This window comes from Chrysemys picta, chromosome 1 (assembly GCF_011386835.1).
Source record: "Chrysemys picta bellii isolate R12L10 chromosome 1, ASM1138683v2, whole genome shotgun sequence".
Lineage (NCBI taxonomy): Eukaryota > Metazoa > Chordata > Testudines > Emydidae > Chrysemys > Chrysemys picta.
Window position 1 is genome coordinate 317,486,951 of NC_088791.1, and position 19,682 is coordinate 317,506,632.

Sequence of the window (19,682 nt, forward strand, 5' to 3'; positions counted from 1 at the left end):
TAATTTCTTCTTCCATATCCTTGTTCCCATTAGCCACCCGGCCACTGCCCCCACTCTCCTCATTACTCTTATAAAAAACTGAGGCAAAGTATTCATTTAGGTATTGGACCATACCTAGATTATTTTTAATCTCCTCAGTGTTTCTTCTTTCCTTGTTTTCTTTATTTATGTGGCTAAAGAACCTTTCATTATTTGTTTTAATTTCCTTTGCAAGGTCCAACTCTGCTTGGCTTTTTTCACTTTTTCCATACACTTTCTGACCTCGATGAGGTAGTTTTGCTTGCTGAGCCATTAGTTCTTCCATTTCTTGTAGGCTTTCTTCCTTCTCTGAATAACCTGTTTGAGATACTTGTTCATCCAGCTTGCTCTGCAAGCTTTCCCTACGAATTTTTCCCCTTGCTTGGGATGAAGGCTTCAGATACTTAAAGTCAAAGTTAAAGAAATTAATCCCAAGACGCCTCCTCCACATTCAGATCCTTGAGTTATTCAGTCTACCCACTTCCATAACCAATTCCCTTAATTTATTAAAGTTTGTAGTTTTGAAATCAAGGACCCTACTTGCAGATCTATTTTTGTTTATCCTTCCATTGGAGTTTAAATGGAATTGACCCATGATCACTCCAACCAAAGTTATCCTCTACAACCAGTTCTTCTATGAGGTCTTCACTAATTACCATTACAAATCTAAAATGGCATCACCCCTTGTTGGTTCAGTGACTATTTAGTGAAAAGCAACAGAGGGTCCTGTGGCACCTTTAAGACTAACAGAAGTATTGAAGCATAAGCTTTCGTGGGTGAATGCCCACTTCATCAGACGCAAGTGAAGCTTATGCTCCAATACTTCTGTTAGTCTTAAAGGTGCCACAGGACCCTCTGTTGCTTTTTACAGATTCAGACTAACGCGGCTACCCCTCTGTTATTTAGTGAAAAAATCTGTCGGCTATCACATCCAGAAATATGTGGGCCCTACAATTATCAACAGCACTTGTGCGCCAATCTATATCTGGGAAATAAAAATCTCCCATAATCACTCAATTCTCAGTAGTATATTAGACAGATCTCTGTCCATATCCAAATTGGATCCTGGGGCTCTGTAGCAGACCCCAAGCACTATCCCAGAGGAGCCTCTTATCTTTCTTCCCCAAAGTGATTTTGACCCAAACAGATTCCAGTTTATCCATTGCATCACTTCTAATTTTACAGTGTATCTCATCTTTAATATACAATGCTACTCCTCCACCTTTACCTTTCTTTTCTGAACAGCACATACCCTTCTATACCTGTATTCCAATCATAATTACTATTCCGCCATGTTTTCATTACCCCTATAATAACTGGTTTAACTTCCTGCACCAGTAGTTCTAGTTCCTCCATTTTGTTACCCAGGCTCCTTGCACTTTTGTACAGACATCTTAGCTGTTTCTGCTTGTCTTCACCCAGAATCCCCACCCGATTAGGTACAAACTTTTTACTACCAGTATGTATCACCTACCTGACAGTGACTGTCATTCTCTTTCCTCTTGTTGTCCATTCTCCTACACTCTATTGTTCCTTTCTCCATTGGTGTATCCTCTTTTACTTGATTTTCCTCCCACTCAATATTAGAATCAGGTGTGGAGATTACATGAGCTCTCGCCACCATCTCCCCCAAATTCCTAGTTTAAAGCTCTTTTAATCAATTGGTTGTGCCAACCTCCTTCCCAGAAGTCTATTTACTTCCCTAATCTAGGTGGAATCCATCCCATGAGAACAGTCCTCTGTGAATGTCTGCTAGTGGTCAAATATGCCAAAGCCCTTCTTATAACTCCACTGCTTGAGCCACCTGTTGATCATCATAACCTTGTCCTGCCTTTGCTCTCCTCCAGACAGGTAGACTTCCACAGATCACCTTAGCCTCCATTTCTTTAAGGATCTTCCCCAGCCTGGCGTAGTCTTCCTCGATGCACCTCATCGAGAATCTAGCCGTATCATTTGTTCCCACATGAAGGCCGGTTAGTGGACTCTTTCCTACTCCCACTAGGATCCTCTTCAGCCTCCAGTATCTTAGCTCCCACCAGACAGCACACCTTTCTGTTCTCCAGATCAGCTCTGGTGACAGGCCTTTCTGTTCTTCTTAGTAGGGAGTCCCCAATCACATAGACCTGACTCTTCCTGGTGTTGGTACAATTATTCGACCTTCATTTACCAACTCAGCAAACATGTTCCTCAGCTCTCTCCCCCTTCACAAGCTGGTCTTTTCCTCTGCCTTGTTCTCATAGTCACTTGCTTCCACTGGCCACTTTCTTCATCCAACAGTCTACCCTCACAGTTCTCTAGTACAGCATGCATCTGCAAGTCTTGAGCCTCGTCTCTCCTTCCCTCCATCACCTGCTCAAATCCCCTTCGAAACCTCACCACAGTTTCTGTCTGCATCTCCAAACCTCAGATCTTCTCTTCCATCCGATATATCAAGCAGCACTTCAAACAAAGCAACTTTCAGGTACCCTCTTCAGGATAATGTACATCACCACAGCTTCCACATCCAGTCATCTTCACTGTAGCTTCTCAGGTCACTACCACTGCTGTCAGCATAGCTGTCATAGCCTTCCCTCCTAAGCTCCTGTCAAGAAAGAAAAACCAAAACACACATACAAACACCAAACTCCCCTTACAAACTCCCACTCAAACTCCCTGTTTTCACCTATGTTTCCTGGCTCCTATGCCATTGGCTGGCCGGTTGGCTGCCTTTATAGGTCTGCTGATGAGGGAAGCTCCCAGTCAAGGTTCAGCTGTGATCAAAGGCTCTGTTTCTCTCACAACACACTGCCCACCATCAAACTTCGTAAACTAAAACAAACCAGCAAGCAAACAAACTCACTCACTGCTAACGAACACGGGTTTGCCTCCCTTCTCCAACAGATCTCCATTCAAACTCCCCTGTTTTCAACTCTGTTTGCTGGCTCTTGTGCTGCTGCTCTACAAAAGGAGGCCTGGATGGTTTTGATTTACAACAAAACCTGACCTAGACGACTCTAGGGGCTACTAGAAAACCAGAACAAATAAACAGAAACCTAACTGAGATGAGAAATGATTTTTATTCTGACTGTTTAAAACCAACACACTTGGGAGAAATCATTTCTGTTAATGATTCAATATTTCTGACCTTTCAGTTAGAGGGTAAGAATGTTTTCCATACCCTTGTGAACCCCAAGAGATCATCCAACAAAACCAATCAATCAGTCCTGATCCCTACCGGGGCCTCTAGGTACTCCTATAACATAAATACATAATTATTTTTCTAAGGGAAAATGAGGAAGCAAGAGAAATTTTTACATCTGAAAGCAGCAAAACACTCAAACTCATGTTTTCCATTGGCAGGTCACTTTAATGCTAATTTTTGTTATTGGTATTACTTGTAGGTATGCCTAGAGTCAAAGTAGCACAAAACTTCCTATTATAGGGCTCCATTTTCAATCACTCATTTATTTTCCCAAACTATACATTTTCAGGCTGAGATTTCCCATGACAGGTCTCCGCACCCTTCTAGTATTTTTTAATTTTCAGCAAAAACAGAACTTTTGCTAAAAATTAAGTATGGGGAAAATACGCAGTTTTGCCCATATTAAAATATTATAACCATTTCACTGACAAGCTTGAGCACTTCCAGGCTCTGGAGCAGGGATTTGAAATTTGGCAGTGTTTTTGCCCTGCTGACAGGGATGTGCCTTTTGGCATCCCCATAAACATCCATCCAAATCTGGCCACGCTATGAGCCTCCAAAATCACTGTTCACACGATCAGTAGACTGCTGTTAGAGTTTGGCAGCTAAATTCTCTAAGGAGTCCAACTGTACTGTGCATGCTCTGTCCCAGAGTAGCAGGGACCGAGCAGGATTCTCCCTACAATTGCTCCTCTCAGTTGCCAGGATCCATTGTGATGCCAGGCACAGGAAACAAGAGCAGGGAGACTCGTGTGTTCTCCATGTGCCCATTCTGGTGGCACTCAGGTAGCAGGAGAAGCAGAAAGCATCTTGACTGGAATGCACAGGGAGGAGGAGCAGAGAGATGCAGCCAAAAGAAGCTGCGGGGCAGGGGAAGACAGATTGTAAGGGACACATGCTAGGAGATAGTGATAGAAGGGGACAAGCAAGAGACTCTGTAACCACTAGAGAACCTAGGATTCCCAAGCCTCAACATTCCTCTTTCTAGCAAAGTTGTGAAATCTAGTGGCAAAGTGTGTGTCTTCTCCTCCTACTATTGATGATAAGGAGTAACTGGTAGCAATAGTAGGTTAAGTTCAAGCAGTTGATGTTCTTCTTATGATCCATGTAAGGGTCAATTTGTTTCCACAACAGAATTTTTGAATTTCAGTTTGCCTTTTGGCGGAATTTTGAGGACATATGCTCAACTTAATGGCATTTCTCTCTTTGGATGCAATATGTTAACCTCTGAATGCCACATCCAATCAATGGGTATGGGAAAGAATAAGGGGGAAAGAAAGAGGACCTAGTGTGATCTGAGGAACACAGCCCCTGGGCATGCTGAGGGACACACACAGACTCTGGTATATGAAAAAATGGGGGACCCTACTATGGGGGGGAGGGGCATGAGGGACAGAGCCCTTGTTATGAGGGTGAGGTTGAGCAGCCTGCAGCAAGACCCCGAAGTACAGGGGGATGAGATGGTGGCACATAGGGAGTTCCTGGGGGCAAATAGAGGAATGCAAGCAGCCCCTGGAGTGGACAATACACTACAGAAGCAACCAACTGTGGGTGAAGCTACTAGCAGTACTAACCAAATGCCCTAGGCCCAATTTGTCCCCCTTTCCCCCTTCTGGTTTTCAGATCTTCACCAAATCAATAGGGTTCTTACCCTCTGATGGATAGAACATGCTCTGAAATTCTAGACTGAATTCAACCTTCAAAAGTTATTGCATTACAGCCAAATACAGAAATGTCACCAAGCTTGAGTGTAAGGCTACAAAGGCTTGGCCAATTAACATCACAGTAGCTCCTAGAGGACCCAACTGAGATAAATTGCTATGGAACTAGGCATTGCAGATACACCTAGTAATAGACAGTACCTGCCCCAAGGGTAAACAGAAAAGTGACAAAAAGGGTGGGAGAGACGTGTCATCCCCATTTTACCGGATGAGGCACAGAAAGATTAAATGATTTCCCCAAGCTATTACATGAAATATGTAACAAGGCCATAAACTGAACTCAGATCTGATTTTGGTGCCTTAAGCACAAATCCATCATCCCTCTGAAAGATGTGTTTTCAAACACACACAAACTGCTGTCACCATTTTAAAATTAAAAGTGATTCCTCTTAGGTTTCGAAGCCCATCTGCACCCACATTGGACAGCCAAAAGGGGAAAAAATATGTCAGCCTGAACCTTTAATTAGCTGCTCCCGCTGTTTTAGCAGGAACGAGTGGATAATGCTGGCTGACATTTCCACTTTTTTGGTATTGCTTTCAGCCATAAAAATATTATTGGATGAATTCAAAGTTTGCACCATTATGGAGAATTAACACCAAATGTCAAAGCTGGATTATATGAATATTTCTATTATAGTAGCATCTACCCTCCCCAAATCAGGATTGGGGTTCTATTGCGCCAATATAAAATTAGCCACAATTTTGATTTAGTTATATCTTTCTCACATTGTAGTTTTCAATATACAAAATACACATACACAACAATGTGCTTTTTTTATTGGTCTGCTACAGCAAAAATTGGAGCAATAAAACTTGACTGAATATGAAGTTTTAATGGACTATACTATTATAACTTCTTGCTAGTCCCTCCAAGAACTGATGAGGAAGTGACGGATATATACCAGTTCAACATCTAAGCCTTCCCTATCAAACTAGAGGAAGCAGTGAATGTATCTGCCTTATATTTTCCTTCAAGAATCATTAATTCACCCCTCTCTGGCAGGGCCCATATGTACCACTCTCCAAAATTAACCTTCCATTTTCAACAGGAAGCTGCAGAGCCGGTGTGATTTTTGAAAATTTCGTTCCTTGCCCTTCATGCCCACTCATCTCCTTCCAAATGAACCATCAACTCCTTAAATCATCCAACAACCAACATGTTATTTTCATTCTAATATGAATGTTTAACATGCTAAATTGTTTGAAGGGCTACAGTAATCTGAATCTGATTAGCTGTCATTAATCTACACTGTAAACCTCTTCACCAATCAATGTCTCCCCAAAAGGATTTTTAAACTCAGCCATGATGAGGAGCTCAACACTAAGAACCCACATATCCTTCAGCTGGGAGGCCACGACCATCATTATACTATGAATTCACCTGAGTACGCACACCACACCACACCCACCCACCCCCTGCCTGCATGATTCATTCTGGCATACAGGCAGATAATTTAATGCTTGTAAGTTTCAACAATCTGCCTGATCAAAAAAACCAGACAGGCCAGACAGACCTGTAACACATGCCCTTGATAAAACCAGCATTCTGGGTATGATTCCGAGGTTAAGATATCAGCTGTGATACAGTCATTGCTCTAAAGAGCAGGAACAACTAGGCTCGTACACACACATCCTGTGTAAAGGAAGAGCCCATGCCTGATGCATCTTTTTTCCATAAGTTAAGAATTTTGTATACTGACCCCATACACATATTCATCTGTAAGAGAGTATACTTTGATTTTACATTTGTATTAAACTCTATTATAAAAACTGTAACAGAAATTGGATTTTCAGGGTAGCTTTAACATTAGATCCATCAGCCTGAAAGAAAAGCCCTTGTTTGACCTTGGAAATGTTAAGACTGTTTCAACTAACCTCATTTAAATTGATCCCCCTTTAAAAAAAATAAAACCCACAAATCTTAAAGAGCCAATGCAGAAGAAGCAATTGAAAGGGAAATGGTTTATTAGTTTTGTCAACCTAAGCCAAAGAACATTCATTTGTTACTGCTCTCACCCCTTCCTAGCCAGCTGTTCCATCATGTCCTATGTAAATTTATCTAACCGTAAAACAGAGTTACAGTTGCAGATGATCATGATATGCCACCAGGTATTTTGGTCTAAAGAATGCTTTGCCAAGGAGGAAACAAGGGGAAACTTGCACTGCCGTTCTCATGTTACAGCTGAATGTCTTAGGATTTCAGTCCAGAGCCATCAATCTGGCACCTTTCATAAACAAAATTACTTTTAAAAATAAACATTCAATAGTCATCAATGGTCATTTAACTAACTAAGGACCTGACCTCATTGTTGTTACTCAAGCAAAACTCCCACTAATGTCCATCCATTGGACAGGGCAGAGAGAGGTAGATCAGGGGAGGAGCCAGGAGGGGGTGAGAAACCTGAAGAGCACAGACTGGGACTAAAACAAGGGGCCGGAGTGGGGGAGAGACAGGATTGGTACAGGGACAAACTAGAGGGAAGAGAGCAGAAGGGGTCACGCGTGGAGTGGGGGGAGGGTTAAGAGTCTGTGCCCACTAGAGAACACTCCCTTCCCCAGCCCAGAATCGAACACAAGATTCCTGAGTCTCACCATTCCTCTGATGTGCACAAACACCTTTGAAACCCATTGACAAAGTGTCTCATCCCCCTCTAATGGCTTGTACATAGAGGATTACAACCTACTACTACTATGAATTACTCTGTTAGCTCAAGTGGCAGAGGTCTGCATGGTGTAACTGAAGTTCCAACCCTGCTGATGATCTAAAGTAGATGTCAATATGATGCCACATAACAGAATTTGTTTTTTCTTGTGTGCATGCGTTATGATATCATTGTTAATTATATGATCACATGGACCCTGTCTCATTCAGAGCACAGGATGGATGGTACTCACTTAAGGAGTAGCTATCCAATATTGTGTGTCCTCCTCATTGTTTACTGTGTGGCTCCATGCCTTATTCACTATTCAAACCTTGGTCTGAAGACAGAACTATTAATTTCTTCATGGGCTTTTCTGTGGCACTCCTCACTATAGAATCTAAGTGTTTCACAAACATTAACAAATTTATTTTCATAACACCCCTGTGAAGTGGGAGGGTGGTATTATCCCCATTTTACAGATGGGGAACTGTGGCAGTGGAAACTTTAGACGCTAAGGTCTAAAGTTTCCACTGGTTTGGGTTGCCAATTTGAGACACCTAGGACCTGAATTTACAGCGTACTTAGCATTATATAGCACTTTATATATTCCAGCAGAGCTCCCACTGATTTCAGTTGCAGCTGCGAGTGCTCAGCACTTCTGCGAATTAGACCAAGAATCTCAAGTCAGGTACACAGAAAATGAGGAATACAATTAGTGAGCACCTGTAAAAAGTTTGGTTTAAGTGACTTGCTCAGCATCACAAAGAAAGGCTGTGGTAGTGGCAGGGCCAGAATCCAATTCCCCAGGAAAGCATTCAACTGCCTCTGCCATGACTCCATACTTTCTCTTCCTGCAGTCCCCTGCCTCATTCATCACACACCTTCCAACTTCTGCAACAAATGAGGCAGGAGTCCTGCAGACAGCAGCCTCCTTCACTACACAACCTGATTCATCCCCACAGCATGTCCATTCTATGGAAAAAATAATGTGTGATCATGAAATAAAAAGCAACAGAGGGTCCTGTGGCACCTTTAAGACTAACAGAAGTATTGGGAGCATAAGCTTTCGTGGGTAAGAACCTCACTTCTTCAGAAGCTTATGCTCCCAATACTTCTGTTAGTCTTAAAGGTGCCACAGGACCCTCTGTTGCTTTTTACAGATTCAGACTAACACGGCTACCCCTCTGATACATGAAATAAAAGACTATCATAATTCATACATAAAAGGGGGCAAAATTAAGGTTGCATGGGCACTCTTAATTCTGGCATTTCCTAACTTTGAGTTCTTGACTTTGCAATCTTAACAACATTTAACAGGTTTGGGTTTTGTTCGCTTGTTTGTTTTTGGTGTGCATGTGTAACAAAGCAAGACAGAGATTTTAGGGGGTTCTATGCTCCATCAGAGTTTCTGAGGGAGTGGATGGAGGAGGGCAATTAGGATGTGGGGTAAGTAAAAGGGTGGTAAGACAAATTACTTCCTCCAACAGCCCTATCCTGACTATTAGGTTCCTGTCCTAATCCTTGCCTATATATCCAAATTAATACTTTTCCCCCCAACTCATTAAGAACTCACTTGGAGCTGCGGAGTCAGCTCTCAGGGTGGGGGCAGCGCACGGAGACCCCGTCCCCAGGGGCCACAGGAACATGCCAGCCGCTTCTGGGAGCAATGCGGAGCGAGGGTGGACAGGAAGCATGACTTAGCCCCACTGAGCTGCTGGCAGTGGCCAGGCCCCAGGGCCCTTTTAAATCGCCCAGGCCCTGGGGCAATTGCCCCTCCCTCCACATTGGCAGGCCTGGCTGCAGCCCAGAAATCCCATCTGAGCACGGTTGAAGTGCATGGTCCTACCCAGAATGAAATGCAGGAAGCCAGGCCTGTCTCCTAAGGAATCCAATGGTCCAAGGGAGACCTAGGTTCAACTCCCAATTCCATCACAAACAATCTGTGCAACCCTGGGCAAGTCACAGTCTCTCTGTACCTCAGTTCCCTACCTGTAAAATGGTAGCGATAATACTTCTCGGCCTCAGAGTGATGAGAGGATAAGTACATAAAAACTGCAAGATACTCAGATGCTATGGTGATAGGGGTCCCTTAGATACCTAAGACAGATGGACTAAAGGGGTCGAAGGCACAGTCCTCCTTATAGCCACGACATATGGATTTTCCATCACTTAAGGGATGGATTACCCTGTACATCCAGGAGGTGCGACAATGAAAACCTTGATTAAAAATGTGGGCATTTGAGGTATAAAGTTACTTTTGTATTTTTCAAAATTACACAGATTTGAAGACTAAATTTTCTGGGCAAATTATTTCAGATCAGCAGTCATATTTGCCAGTTTCAGCAAGGTCTTTTTTTTTTTTAAACTTTGATAACCAATTAGTATTTTTAACATGCTCTATATCAGCTCCCGGAAGAAAAGCCATAGCAGAAAGAACTAGAAATATGTCTATGGTCCTTCAATCAAAAGAATTGTCAGTTAATTAAAGAAGAATGTATGTAATCCCATCTCCACTGTGGAAAAGAGGATGACAAAGAGAAGATTAAAATACTTGTCACAACTCCTAAAACAAGATCATTATTTCCCAATGGTGTCTAATTTTTTAGATTTAAAAATGATCATATTTAGCAGTTCCAAGTACATTTGCCTTAGCAACAGTTGGCAAGGCAGTTATTGTAACAGTAGTTCTATTTAACAAACATGCCTTCACAGGGCTGTGTTATAGACAACTTACCCTTTGAGCCCTCTCCTTTAACTCTTGATCTTGAGCTAAAAAAGCCTGCATCTTCTTTTGGACATCTACAAGCTTTTCAGGGTTGATTCTAATAAAAAAGGAAAATTATTTTACCTTTAGAAAATGTATTAAGAAGCCCATATTAAGTTCCCAGGAGTACATTTTCATTCCATCTGTATTATTTTAAAATGCATAAAGCTATCGCTACTGTGAACAAGGTTTCGCTAAAATCATGAAGATCAATCTCCTTAAATGAATAATGCAGGCAAGGCAAACAGGAACTTGGACCCTTGATCCAGAGAACAGATTGTTGAGAGGAAAAAGGTTTTTTTTAAAAGGTAAAGCCAAAATTAATATTAAAACACTTCTTCAATTTATAAAATGTAGAGAATGAACTCAGAACCAGAGAAGGAAATGTAATGTATTGTACTAATATTTTATTCCAAGACAGCACCCTTCACAAGAAGATCTCATAGCATTTTTCAAAGCTTAAATAAGACCCAATACCCCTGAGAGATACCAGTAAAGTTTTTCTCTATTACAGGGGTCAGCAACCTTTCAGAAGTGGTGTGCCGAGTCTTCATTTATTCACTCTAATTTAAGTTTTCGCGAGCTAGTAATAAATTTTAATGTTTTTAGAAGGTCTCTTTCTATAAGTCTATAATATATAACTAAACTATTGTTGTATGTAAAGTAAATAAGGTTTTTAAAATGTTTAAGAAGCTTCATTTAAAATTAAATTAAAATGCAGAGCCCCCCGGACCGGTGGCCAGGACCCAGGCAGAGTGAGTGCCACCGAAGAAAAAGCTTGCGTGCCACAGGTTGCCTACCCCTGCTCTATTATATACATTTTATAGATGGGCAAAACTAAAGAATATTGAGATTATGTGACATAAAAGTATCCCAAGATCTGAACTTAATGAGATAAGCCACAACTGCTTTGTTACAGCAGCCTCCATTATACCTAGTGACGTGTGTGTCGGCCACCTAACAAACTGCTTTACTTTTCTGTTTTCATTCAAGCTATTAATAGTTTGATCATTTAGTCTTTGCATTGCGTTCCTTTTCCATCTACCTCTATTCCCCACCTTCTAGTCCCAGGCATCTGTACCTCCCAGGCTCCTGAATAGCACAGTTAGATATGCTTCAATTAGTAGGGGAAAACGGTCTTTTGACAAACGTCACTATTTCACTCAAGAGGTTCTAGATCCAGATGACATTACTGTATGCCATCTGTTTACGCAGCACTGTACAATAAATGATAGGCCCTCCTCCGAGAACCCTGCTATCAAGAATCAGACATTCTCCGTATAGTGATTAAGTCTGTCTGGGCAACAAAGCTTTGATAAAAATCCTGTGCAAGAAATTACAGTGTTCTACAGCCAAAATGCTTCTGAAATAAATGTAGTCAAACTTTACTAATTCTGGGTCACTGAGAACAAAAATGATGCTTAAAATTGTTGATTGGCTCTAGTTTTCAAGATATGCTATTGGGTCAGTATATACGACCCTTGACTTGGGAATGGCAGAGGATAAGTGAGTTATAAAGGGAAGGGATCTCAATTTAAACCAGAAATGACTAAAATACATCTTTGACTGGATCTATGTATAAATCTATGACTGGGTTTGGACAGTACTTGCTTTTTAGGCAAAACAATGAATGATGCAATCTGAAGCTGGTATTGCGTCATACATGATATCAATTGCATCATGTTATTCCTAGAAGTCATGGATGATGCAATCATAACGAAGCTTACATCACTCTGCTGAACAAATTGCCCTATATCAGCTCTAGAAATTATACAGTGTCGTGCTCTCTTATTTGTCAGTGTTTGATTTTGCAAAGGGACACATTTTTGTTTAGCCAAAGTGAGCAGAGATGCCTCGTACTTGTGTGAACAGTGCAGATAACTTCTGCTATGTTTGTGGCGAAGTGACTTTTGCATCACAAAAGCGCAGTATAACCACTACGGTTAAGAAAGCCTATCACCTTTATTTTGGCTGCAAAATTGGAAATCAGGACAAGAGGTGGGCCCCACACATATGCTGCAACACTTGTGCAACAAATCTTGGCCAGTGGTTGAACAGGAAAAGGAAATCTATGCCTTTTGCAGTGCCAATGATTTGGAGAGAGCCAACAGATCATACCAGCAATTGTTACTTCTGCATGGTGCCTCCAGTTGGGAAAGGTGTGTCAAAGAAGAAAAAGTGGACTGTGCATTATCCAAACATTCCATCAGCTATACGCCCAGTACCCCACGGAGAAGGACTGCCGGTTCCTGATGCACCAGAATCATTCTCACTTGAGTCAGACGAGGAAGAGGATGAAACTTCTGGTCCTGAACCATCAATGTCACAGGACCCACATTTTCTCCCATCCTCCTCCTCTGAACCACACCTCATAACACAAGGTGAACTGAATGACCTTGTCAGGGATTTGGAACTACCCAAGAGTAAGGCAGAGCTGTTGGGCTCCAGACTACAGCAGTGGAATCTCCTGGCAGGTGATGTTAGGGTTTCCATGTTTCGTGACCGTCAAAAGGATCTTGTCCCATTCTTCTTCATGGAAGGTGATCTTGTAGTCTGCAACAACATCGATGGTGTGATGGCAGCCCTCAACATCGTTCACGATTCAGATGAGAGGAGACTGTTCATTGATTCATCGAAGGCGAGTCTTAAAGCTGTTTTACTGCATAATGGCGATGTTTTGCTATCAATTCCAGTTGGTCATGCAGTCCATATGAAGGAAACCTATGACAACATGAAACAACTTTTGAGGTGCATAAACTATGACCAACATCAGTGGCAGCCTTGTGGCGATTTGAAGGTTGTTGCTCTCTTGCTTGGTCTGCAGACTGGATACAAAAAGTACTGCTGTTTTCTCTGTGAATGGGATAGTCGTGCAAGAGATTCCCACTACATCAAGAAAGATTGGCCACTCTGGCAGTCATTGGAGCCTGGGAGGAAAAAAGTGTTCAGCATCCACCACTTGTTGAATCACGGAAGATTTTGTTACCACCCTTACACATCAAGCTGGGTCTGATGAAGAACTTTGTCAAGGCCATTGACAAAACACAAGCAGCTTTCAAGTACCTCCATGGAAAATTTCCAAGGTTAAGTGAAGCTAAGATAAAGGAAGGTGTCTTTGTTGGTCCTCAGATTTGTGAACTTCTTCGAGATGATGCATTTGACCATGCACTGCATGGCAAGGAAAAGACGGCATGGAAAGCCTTCCAGTTAGTGGCAATAAATTTTCTCGGAAACAACAAGGCAGACAACTACAGGTTGTTGGTGGAAAACCTCCTCACGGCATACAAAAGCCTTGGTTGCAACATGTCACTAAAGAGACATTTTTTGCATTCTCATCTAGATTTTATTCCACCGAACTGCAGAGCAGAGAGCGATGAGCACGGCGAGCGATTTCACCAGGACATTGCAACAATGGAGAAACGCTATCAGGGCAAATGGAGCCCATCAATGCTTGCAGACTATTGCTGGACAGTGACAAGAGACGCTCCATTTAATGAATACAAGAGACAAGCCAAGAAGCGCCGAGTAGACACTGAATAGGACTAAACTATGTACATAATAGTTTTTTGCCTTTTGTTTCATAATAAATTTTATTTATATAACCCTTTTGCTGATTTTTGAAGTGTTACATAACCAGGACAGGTGAAATATTATCATGTAAAGCAACCATAAACACATGAAAAGATCTAGGTTTACAATTTATGATTAAAACTCTACTATCTACACAATATACATAGACATAAAATGTAAAAACTTAAATATCTTAGAAACAGTAGCCAATCAGTTGTTTTAATTGTCAGATTTGAATTCAGCACATCAAAATACATAATAAATAGCACATTTTATCTCTGAAGCAGACGACTTCTCAAAAATTGTAGACCAGTGTTATATATACTAACCTCTTCTCTGGTAAAGTATTGTTGCAATCAGTAACTGTGCTCTTCTTTTGAGAATAAAGATCATATTAATTTACAAGGACTTCTGAGCTTTATTGAGTTACCATTTTAAGTACCACGCTTTATCAGAACTGGGTAGCAGAAAGCTGCAGTGTAGCCAAAAGCTATTTCCAGATTATACATACACCAACTCACTGTAATTTTAGATAAAGGCTGCATAGCTGGGTGGTAAGCTCCAAGCAGGCATAAATACTAATTTGGTTTGTACATGTAAAGGTATAAAACAGATATTGTTATAAGGAAAATGAGGAAAATGTATGTTGGTGCACTGAATCATTCACAGAAATCAAATTAAAGACATGAAAAATGCAAGCTCTTTTTTTAATCCAACTGCAAGTAAAACATGCAGTTTAATGGTATCTTAATAAAGCAAGACTGTCACAGAATCATCATATGCTACCTCTGTCAAAGAGGACTGAAATCGCTCACTAAGCTTTGGTAACTTACTTGATTTCATTGACAGGTACTTTTCTCTGCGACAGTTGGTGAACCATGCCTTTTTCTTCAGAGGGAAGCAGTACTAACAAAGCTTCACCACCTTCTTTGTACCTGATGAAAAGAAGAAAAAGAAAAGCAAGGATCTTTGATTAATGGGTTTAAAAAACAAACAAAAACAAAAACAAAAAACAAACAAACACTCAAAAGGAATCACATATAGCAAGTTTAACAAACCTTGATCCTCATACCATCCCCAAGTAGCAGGCAACTATCCTCATTTTGCAATGAGAAAACACGGGCAGACAGGAGACATGATTTGCCAACATCACAGATGGAGTTAGTGGTAAAACTAGGGATAGAACCCATGGGAGCCTGGCTTCCAGACACAGATTTATGTCATTAGGCCATACCGCTCTGCACATGAGGGATTTCTGTGGTTATGAAACGTTCAGTGTTATAGGATCCAGTTATTTGTTTCAGCTTTTAGTCACTGGTCATTCATAACGTTAATTCGCAACTCCTTGAAAGGCCTGAAGGACTGGAAACCTACTACAGTCTTCATGTGGAAGATGGGCAACACCTGTTAAGCTCAGCACATGTGTAGACTGTTGGCTGTTTTATATATATTTTCTCTGTACTACTTTTGTCTTAAGTAAAAGTACTGTGCTTTGTGAACAATGGCTGGTTACTGGTAAACGCTGTCAAAGCCCCAGGGAGACAGCAGAATTGTAGGCCCTGGATTAAAGTCAAACATGCTGGGAATTAGCACAGTGAGTTGCAAGGGAACTGCAAGAAACCTAAATCTCTGGTCTGAGGAGAAAAGGATGCAGGTCCCAGCCCACAGAGAGGTGATGGTGAAGGCTTGAGGGGAGTCCTTGAAGGGGCAGAGATGCAGCTAACCCCAGAGTTGTGACATATGATCATGGCGGGATCGCACTTGTGTGTGCTCCAAATGTATCTAATTTTTACTGAAAGACTAGCTATTTAGACAATTCATCAAGGTATAATTGAAAGAAAAGCCAGAAAACAATAATGAACTGAAAGATATTAGATGCCAAACAATAAAAGCAGAGATTGATTGTCAGTACGAAAACCGGATCTAGGATTCTCTCTTCAGTATATTTAATAGGTGTTTGGGATGCAGTCAATTTGGTAATTACCCAGATTTATGTTTGGCCGAAAGTTCAGAACTCCTACACTTCATTCTTAATGTCTCCTACTTGTTGGCTTCCTCCTTGGAGTAAGCCTATGTTGCTTCCTATCTTATAACTAATTGGAGGGAGAGGGGTAGGTGGAGAAAGAAATAACTATCATTGTAGTAAATAAACAGTGTGGCTTACAAATCCCACTAAAAGAGATATAGTGATCAACTAGCACCTGTATTTTCCAAATCTACCTTCACCGAAACAAACATTAAACATATTTAATTCAACTAAGACAAACAAGTTTAGCAACTGAACATAGTATCTACAGTGCAACAAAGGTACAGATTACTGGGAAAATTCCTGTATAAGATTCCCCATTAAATACACATCAGTCCAATTACACTGTCACAGGCTAGCTGGTCCTTTAAGGCAAGCCAAGCTCAGCCTTGTTTGTCACCTACCAGCTAGCCCCCAGCAGATGCTGATATGGCAAGTTAAGATAGTGACCCCAGCCATGAGAGGATCAGGAAAAGACCACTTAAACAGAGCTCAACTCAGAGTGAGGAGACCCCAGAGAGAGGAGCCAGAGGAGTTCTCTCTCTGGGAAGGACCTGAAAAAGCCAGACTGGAAAAGACCCACAGGGAGCAGGGTAGGCTCATGTGGAGGAAGCCCTGAAATAGGCCCCACAAGCAGCAGAGTCTGGGGAAGGGAAGCAGTGTAAGAAGCAGGGGAGGAACTCTGCAGGAGCAGGTTAGGCTCCTGTGTGAGAAGCCCTGAGGTAAGACCTACAGGGACGAGTGAGATGCTCAAGGAAGCCTGCCAGGAGGAAGTAACATAGAAGGTATGGAGAACTTCAGTGTAGTCCAAGAGGGACAGAAGAATGGTTTGTTTGGACTCTTAACTGGACTTTTTGTTATCCCAGAAGGGGGCTGAACTTTCATGAGAGATGGCCGGAGGGCCAGGCCATGGAAGATGCAGAGAGTTAAGCCATCGCAGGGCCAAGGAAGTGGCCACTAGATAGCTCCAGAGACAGGGACCCCTTGCAACACCACCTCTAGGCACAAAGGTCCGCTATGGCGGTAAGAACAACCCATTACAGATTTATTTCAGAAATGTATTGAACTGGGACAGAATCCCATGAATGCTAGTAAATAGGGGTCAACAAGGAAAAATAGTGGGTGATGGCCAAATAACAAAACAAAACAAAGCCATTGTATAAAGCAGCACTAGAGGAGTGGAGCTACTCACAGGGATGTCTTTAAGTAAATAGCTACCGTAAGCCAGTAAGTAAATTGCTACCACCAGCAGCAGCCCATTTATTCCTGTCCTTTTCAAAATTTTACTTTATTATAATATTTCTCAACTGACGTGTATCAAAACATTTATCACCTATGTAACATGTTATCACCTATTTATCACAAAACATTTATCACCTATATCACCTATCCTGTGTTTTCTTCTTTATTCCCCTTTGCCTTATTTTTCTTCTCCTTCTATACTAGAGTATTTCTTCATCTATTGTTGAGTAGCTGGTTTGCCCTCTATTTTTTCTATACTGTGCACTAGTTTTCCCTCTACCTTTAGCTCACTCTTACCATTTCTTCTGTTCCTACATCTATCCCTCCTTTCCCCTTTATCATCTTCATATATACTTTTCTTCCTCTCTCCCATCAATTCCTCATTCTTCCTCTCAGCCCATCACATTCTCTACTGGGTTTCTCTATTGGGCCTCTCCTCAAACATATTCACTCTCCTTTCTGAATTCTTTTCCCAGTATCTCTCCCTTTCAAAGACCCCTCTCCTCAGATTCATTCTCTGGTATACCTTGGCCCCCTATTCTCCAAAGAGCCCAAAAGAGGATGAGAAATTAAGGAAAGGAGGTATATGGGGTGAGGGGACTCTGTAGGAAAAGGGAGGATGTGATTGGATTGTCTTTTCAGTGAGAAAATATATAGGAAAAGAAGACTGGAACATGAAAAGGTGATAAATGGGATTCTCAGTTATGAGGACTCCAACAATGCCGAAAGGGGGAGTCCGATGTGGACTAGAGAATGGAGGTGGGGTGAGTAGAACTGGTTGAGCCAGCCTCTGGAATGAAGCTTTGTGGGCTCAGGCTAATAGCCATTGAGCATCAGGCAGTAAAGCTGACGGTGAAAGAAAAGCAGGCAGTGAGAGGAAGAGAGGCAGCTGGTACAAATATACTGTGGAGTGGGCCCCATTCAATTTTAATCTAGAAGTGGCTCTGGTAGTTGAGAAACTTGTTATTTTCATCCAGATATATGACTGGTTTAGAGTCAAAAAGACAGTGGCGATAGAGTGAATAACGAGAACTCAAGGAAAACTTTTACTAAGATAGCATTTAATTTGCAGCCAAGTGGGTGTGAATGGACATCCTCAGACTCACTAAAATAGCATCATATGAAAATCATTAATGAATCTTGAGACAGGATGTGAAGGGCCCACATTTTTCAGAAGAAAGCACATACAATATTTCATTTAGTAAAAACTGCATCCCAAAATAGTTTACAAACTTTAATACCCAAAAGCAAACAGTATTATAAGCAACACAAGTAGCAATGACTATAGTTAAGGTTGGCCAATGCTTTCCACTATAACACGCTGATATTAATTTTGCTTATAATTTTGTCAACCTTTATTATTTGTTTGTACAGATTTTCTGTGCTGGGTATCTATCTCAGGCTGAAAATTTGGGGAAGTTTCAGCAAAAATGGATCAGAATGAGATGTGGGGGAAATAGAATTTAAAATGGGCAAAACAACCTTACAACAGGTTCATTGAGATGCTCTGGAGTACAGACTAAGTTTTCAAGTGGCAGCTCTTTGTAAGGGACGGGCCATTTGCGATTCCTGTGAAAATTCATCCAAATTATGATCTTCTGGAAATTTGTTTGCACATGCTCAGTAGAGACTTAGAGTTTGGCAGCTAAATTATCAGAAGATTCAGCCTGTAGTGCATATAATCCAACCAAGGACTGTAGGGGCTGAGGATTTTCCATGCCAATACTCCCAGCAGCCACAGGATGCTGCAGCATTGGGTACAGGAACTGAACTGGGAGACATTCTGGTGCTCTGAATGCACCCATGCAGCAAGCAGGAGGAGGTAGAACCAACCGGACTGGAATGCAGAAGGGTGAGGAACAGAAGGTGGTGGAAGGGGTCTGGCAGCTGAGGTAGGGAAGGAGGCCTCTGGAGTAGAAGGAGTAGCAAACAAGATGTCCCAGGAAACTATAGGCTAGTTAGTCTCACACTGATTCCAGACAAAAATCACAGAAAGATCAACTCAAAGGATAGTAGAATAATTAATGCCAACCAACATGCTTATGGAAAACTGATCTTGTCAGACAAGCTTGATAGCCTTTTTTGTTGCAATTACGAGTTTGATTTGACAAAAGTAACTTGGAATAATATATTTAGATTTCTGTAATGCATCTGACTTCATCCCAAATTGCTTTCTGATAACAAAATTAGCACTATGCAAAATCAATGCAGGCCATATCAAATGAATTAAAATTTGTTAACTGATAGATCTCAAAACAGTTTTTAAATTAGGAACGCCCAACAGTTGGCGTGTCTAGAGGGGTTCTGGAATCTGTTCTTGGCTCAAGACTTATTTATTCAATCTCTGTATCAATGATCTGGAAGAAAACTGAAAATCATTTCTGGTAAACGTTGCGTATGACAAAATGATGGGGGCAGGTCATTTATACAGACTGACCAAGGTTGCTTGCAAAGATGGGACCATTTGAACAACAAGCATTTTAACAGCCAAACACAAGGTTGTACATCTATGAACAAA

General features: G+C 41.4%; 1 protein-coding gene across 2 annotated transcripts in view; it reads right to left on the bottom strand.

Annotated features, from left to right (window-relative positions):
- DDX10 (DEAD-box helicase 10) overlaps positions 1–19,682 on the bottom strand; it is a 316,478-nt gene that overhangs the window by 259,014 nt on the left and 37,782 nt on the right. For both annotated transcript variants that reach the window (XM_042855078.2, XM_042855081.2), the window contains exons 10-11: positions 14,730–14,831; positions 10,297–10,384 (exon numbers count right to left, since the gene is read on the bottom strand). In XM_042855078.2, the coding sequence (XP_042711012.2) occupies positions 10,297–10,384; positions 14,730–14,831 (190 nt within the window). The remainder of the gene's footprint in view (positions 1–10,296; positions 10,385–14,729; positions 14,832–19,682) is intronic.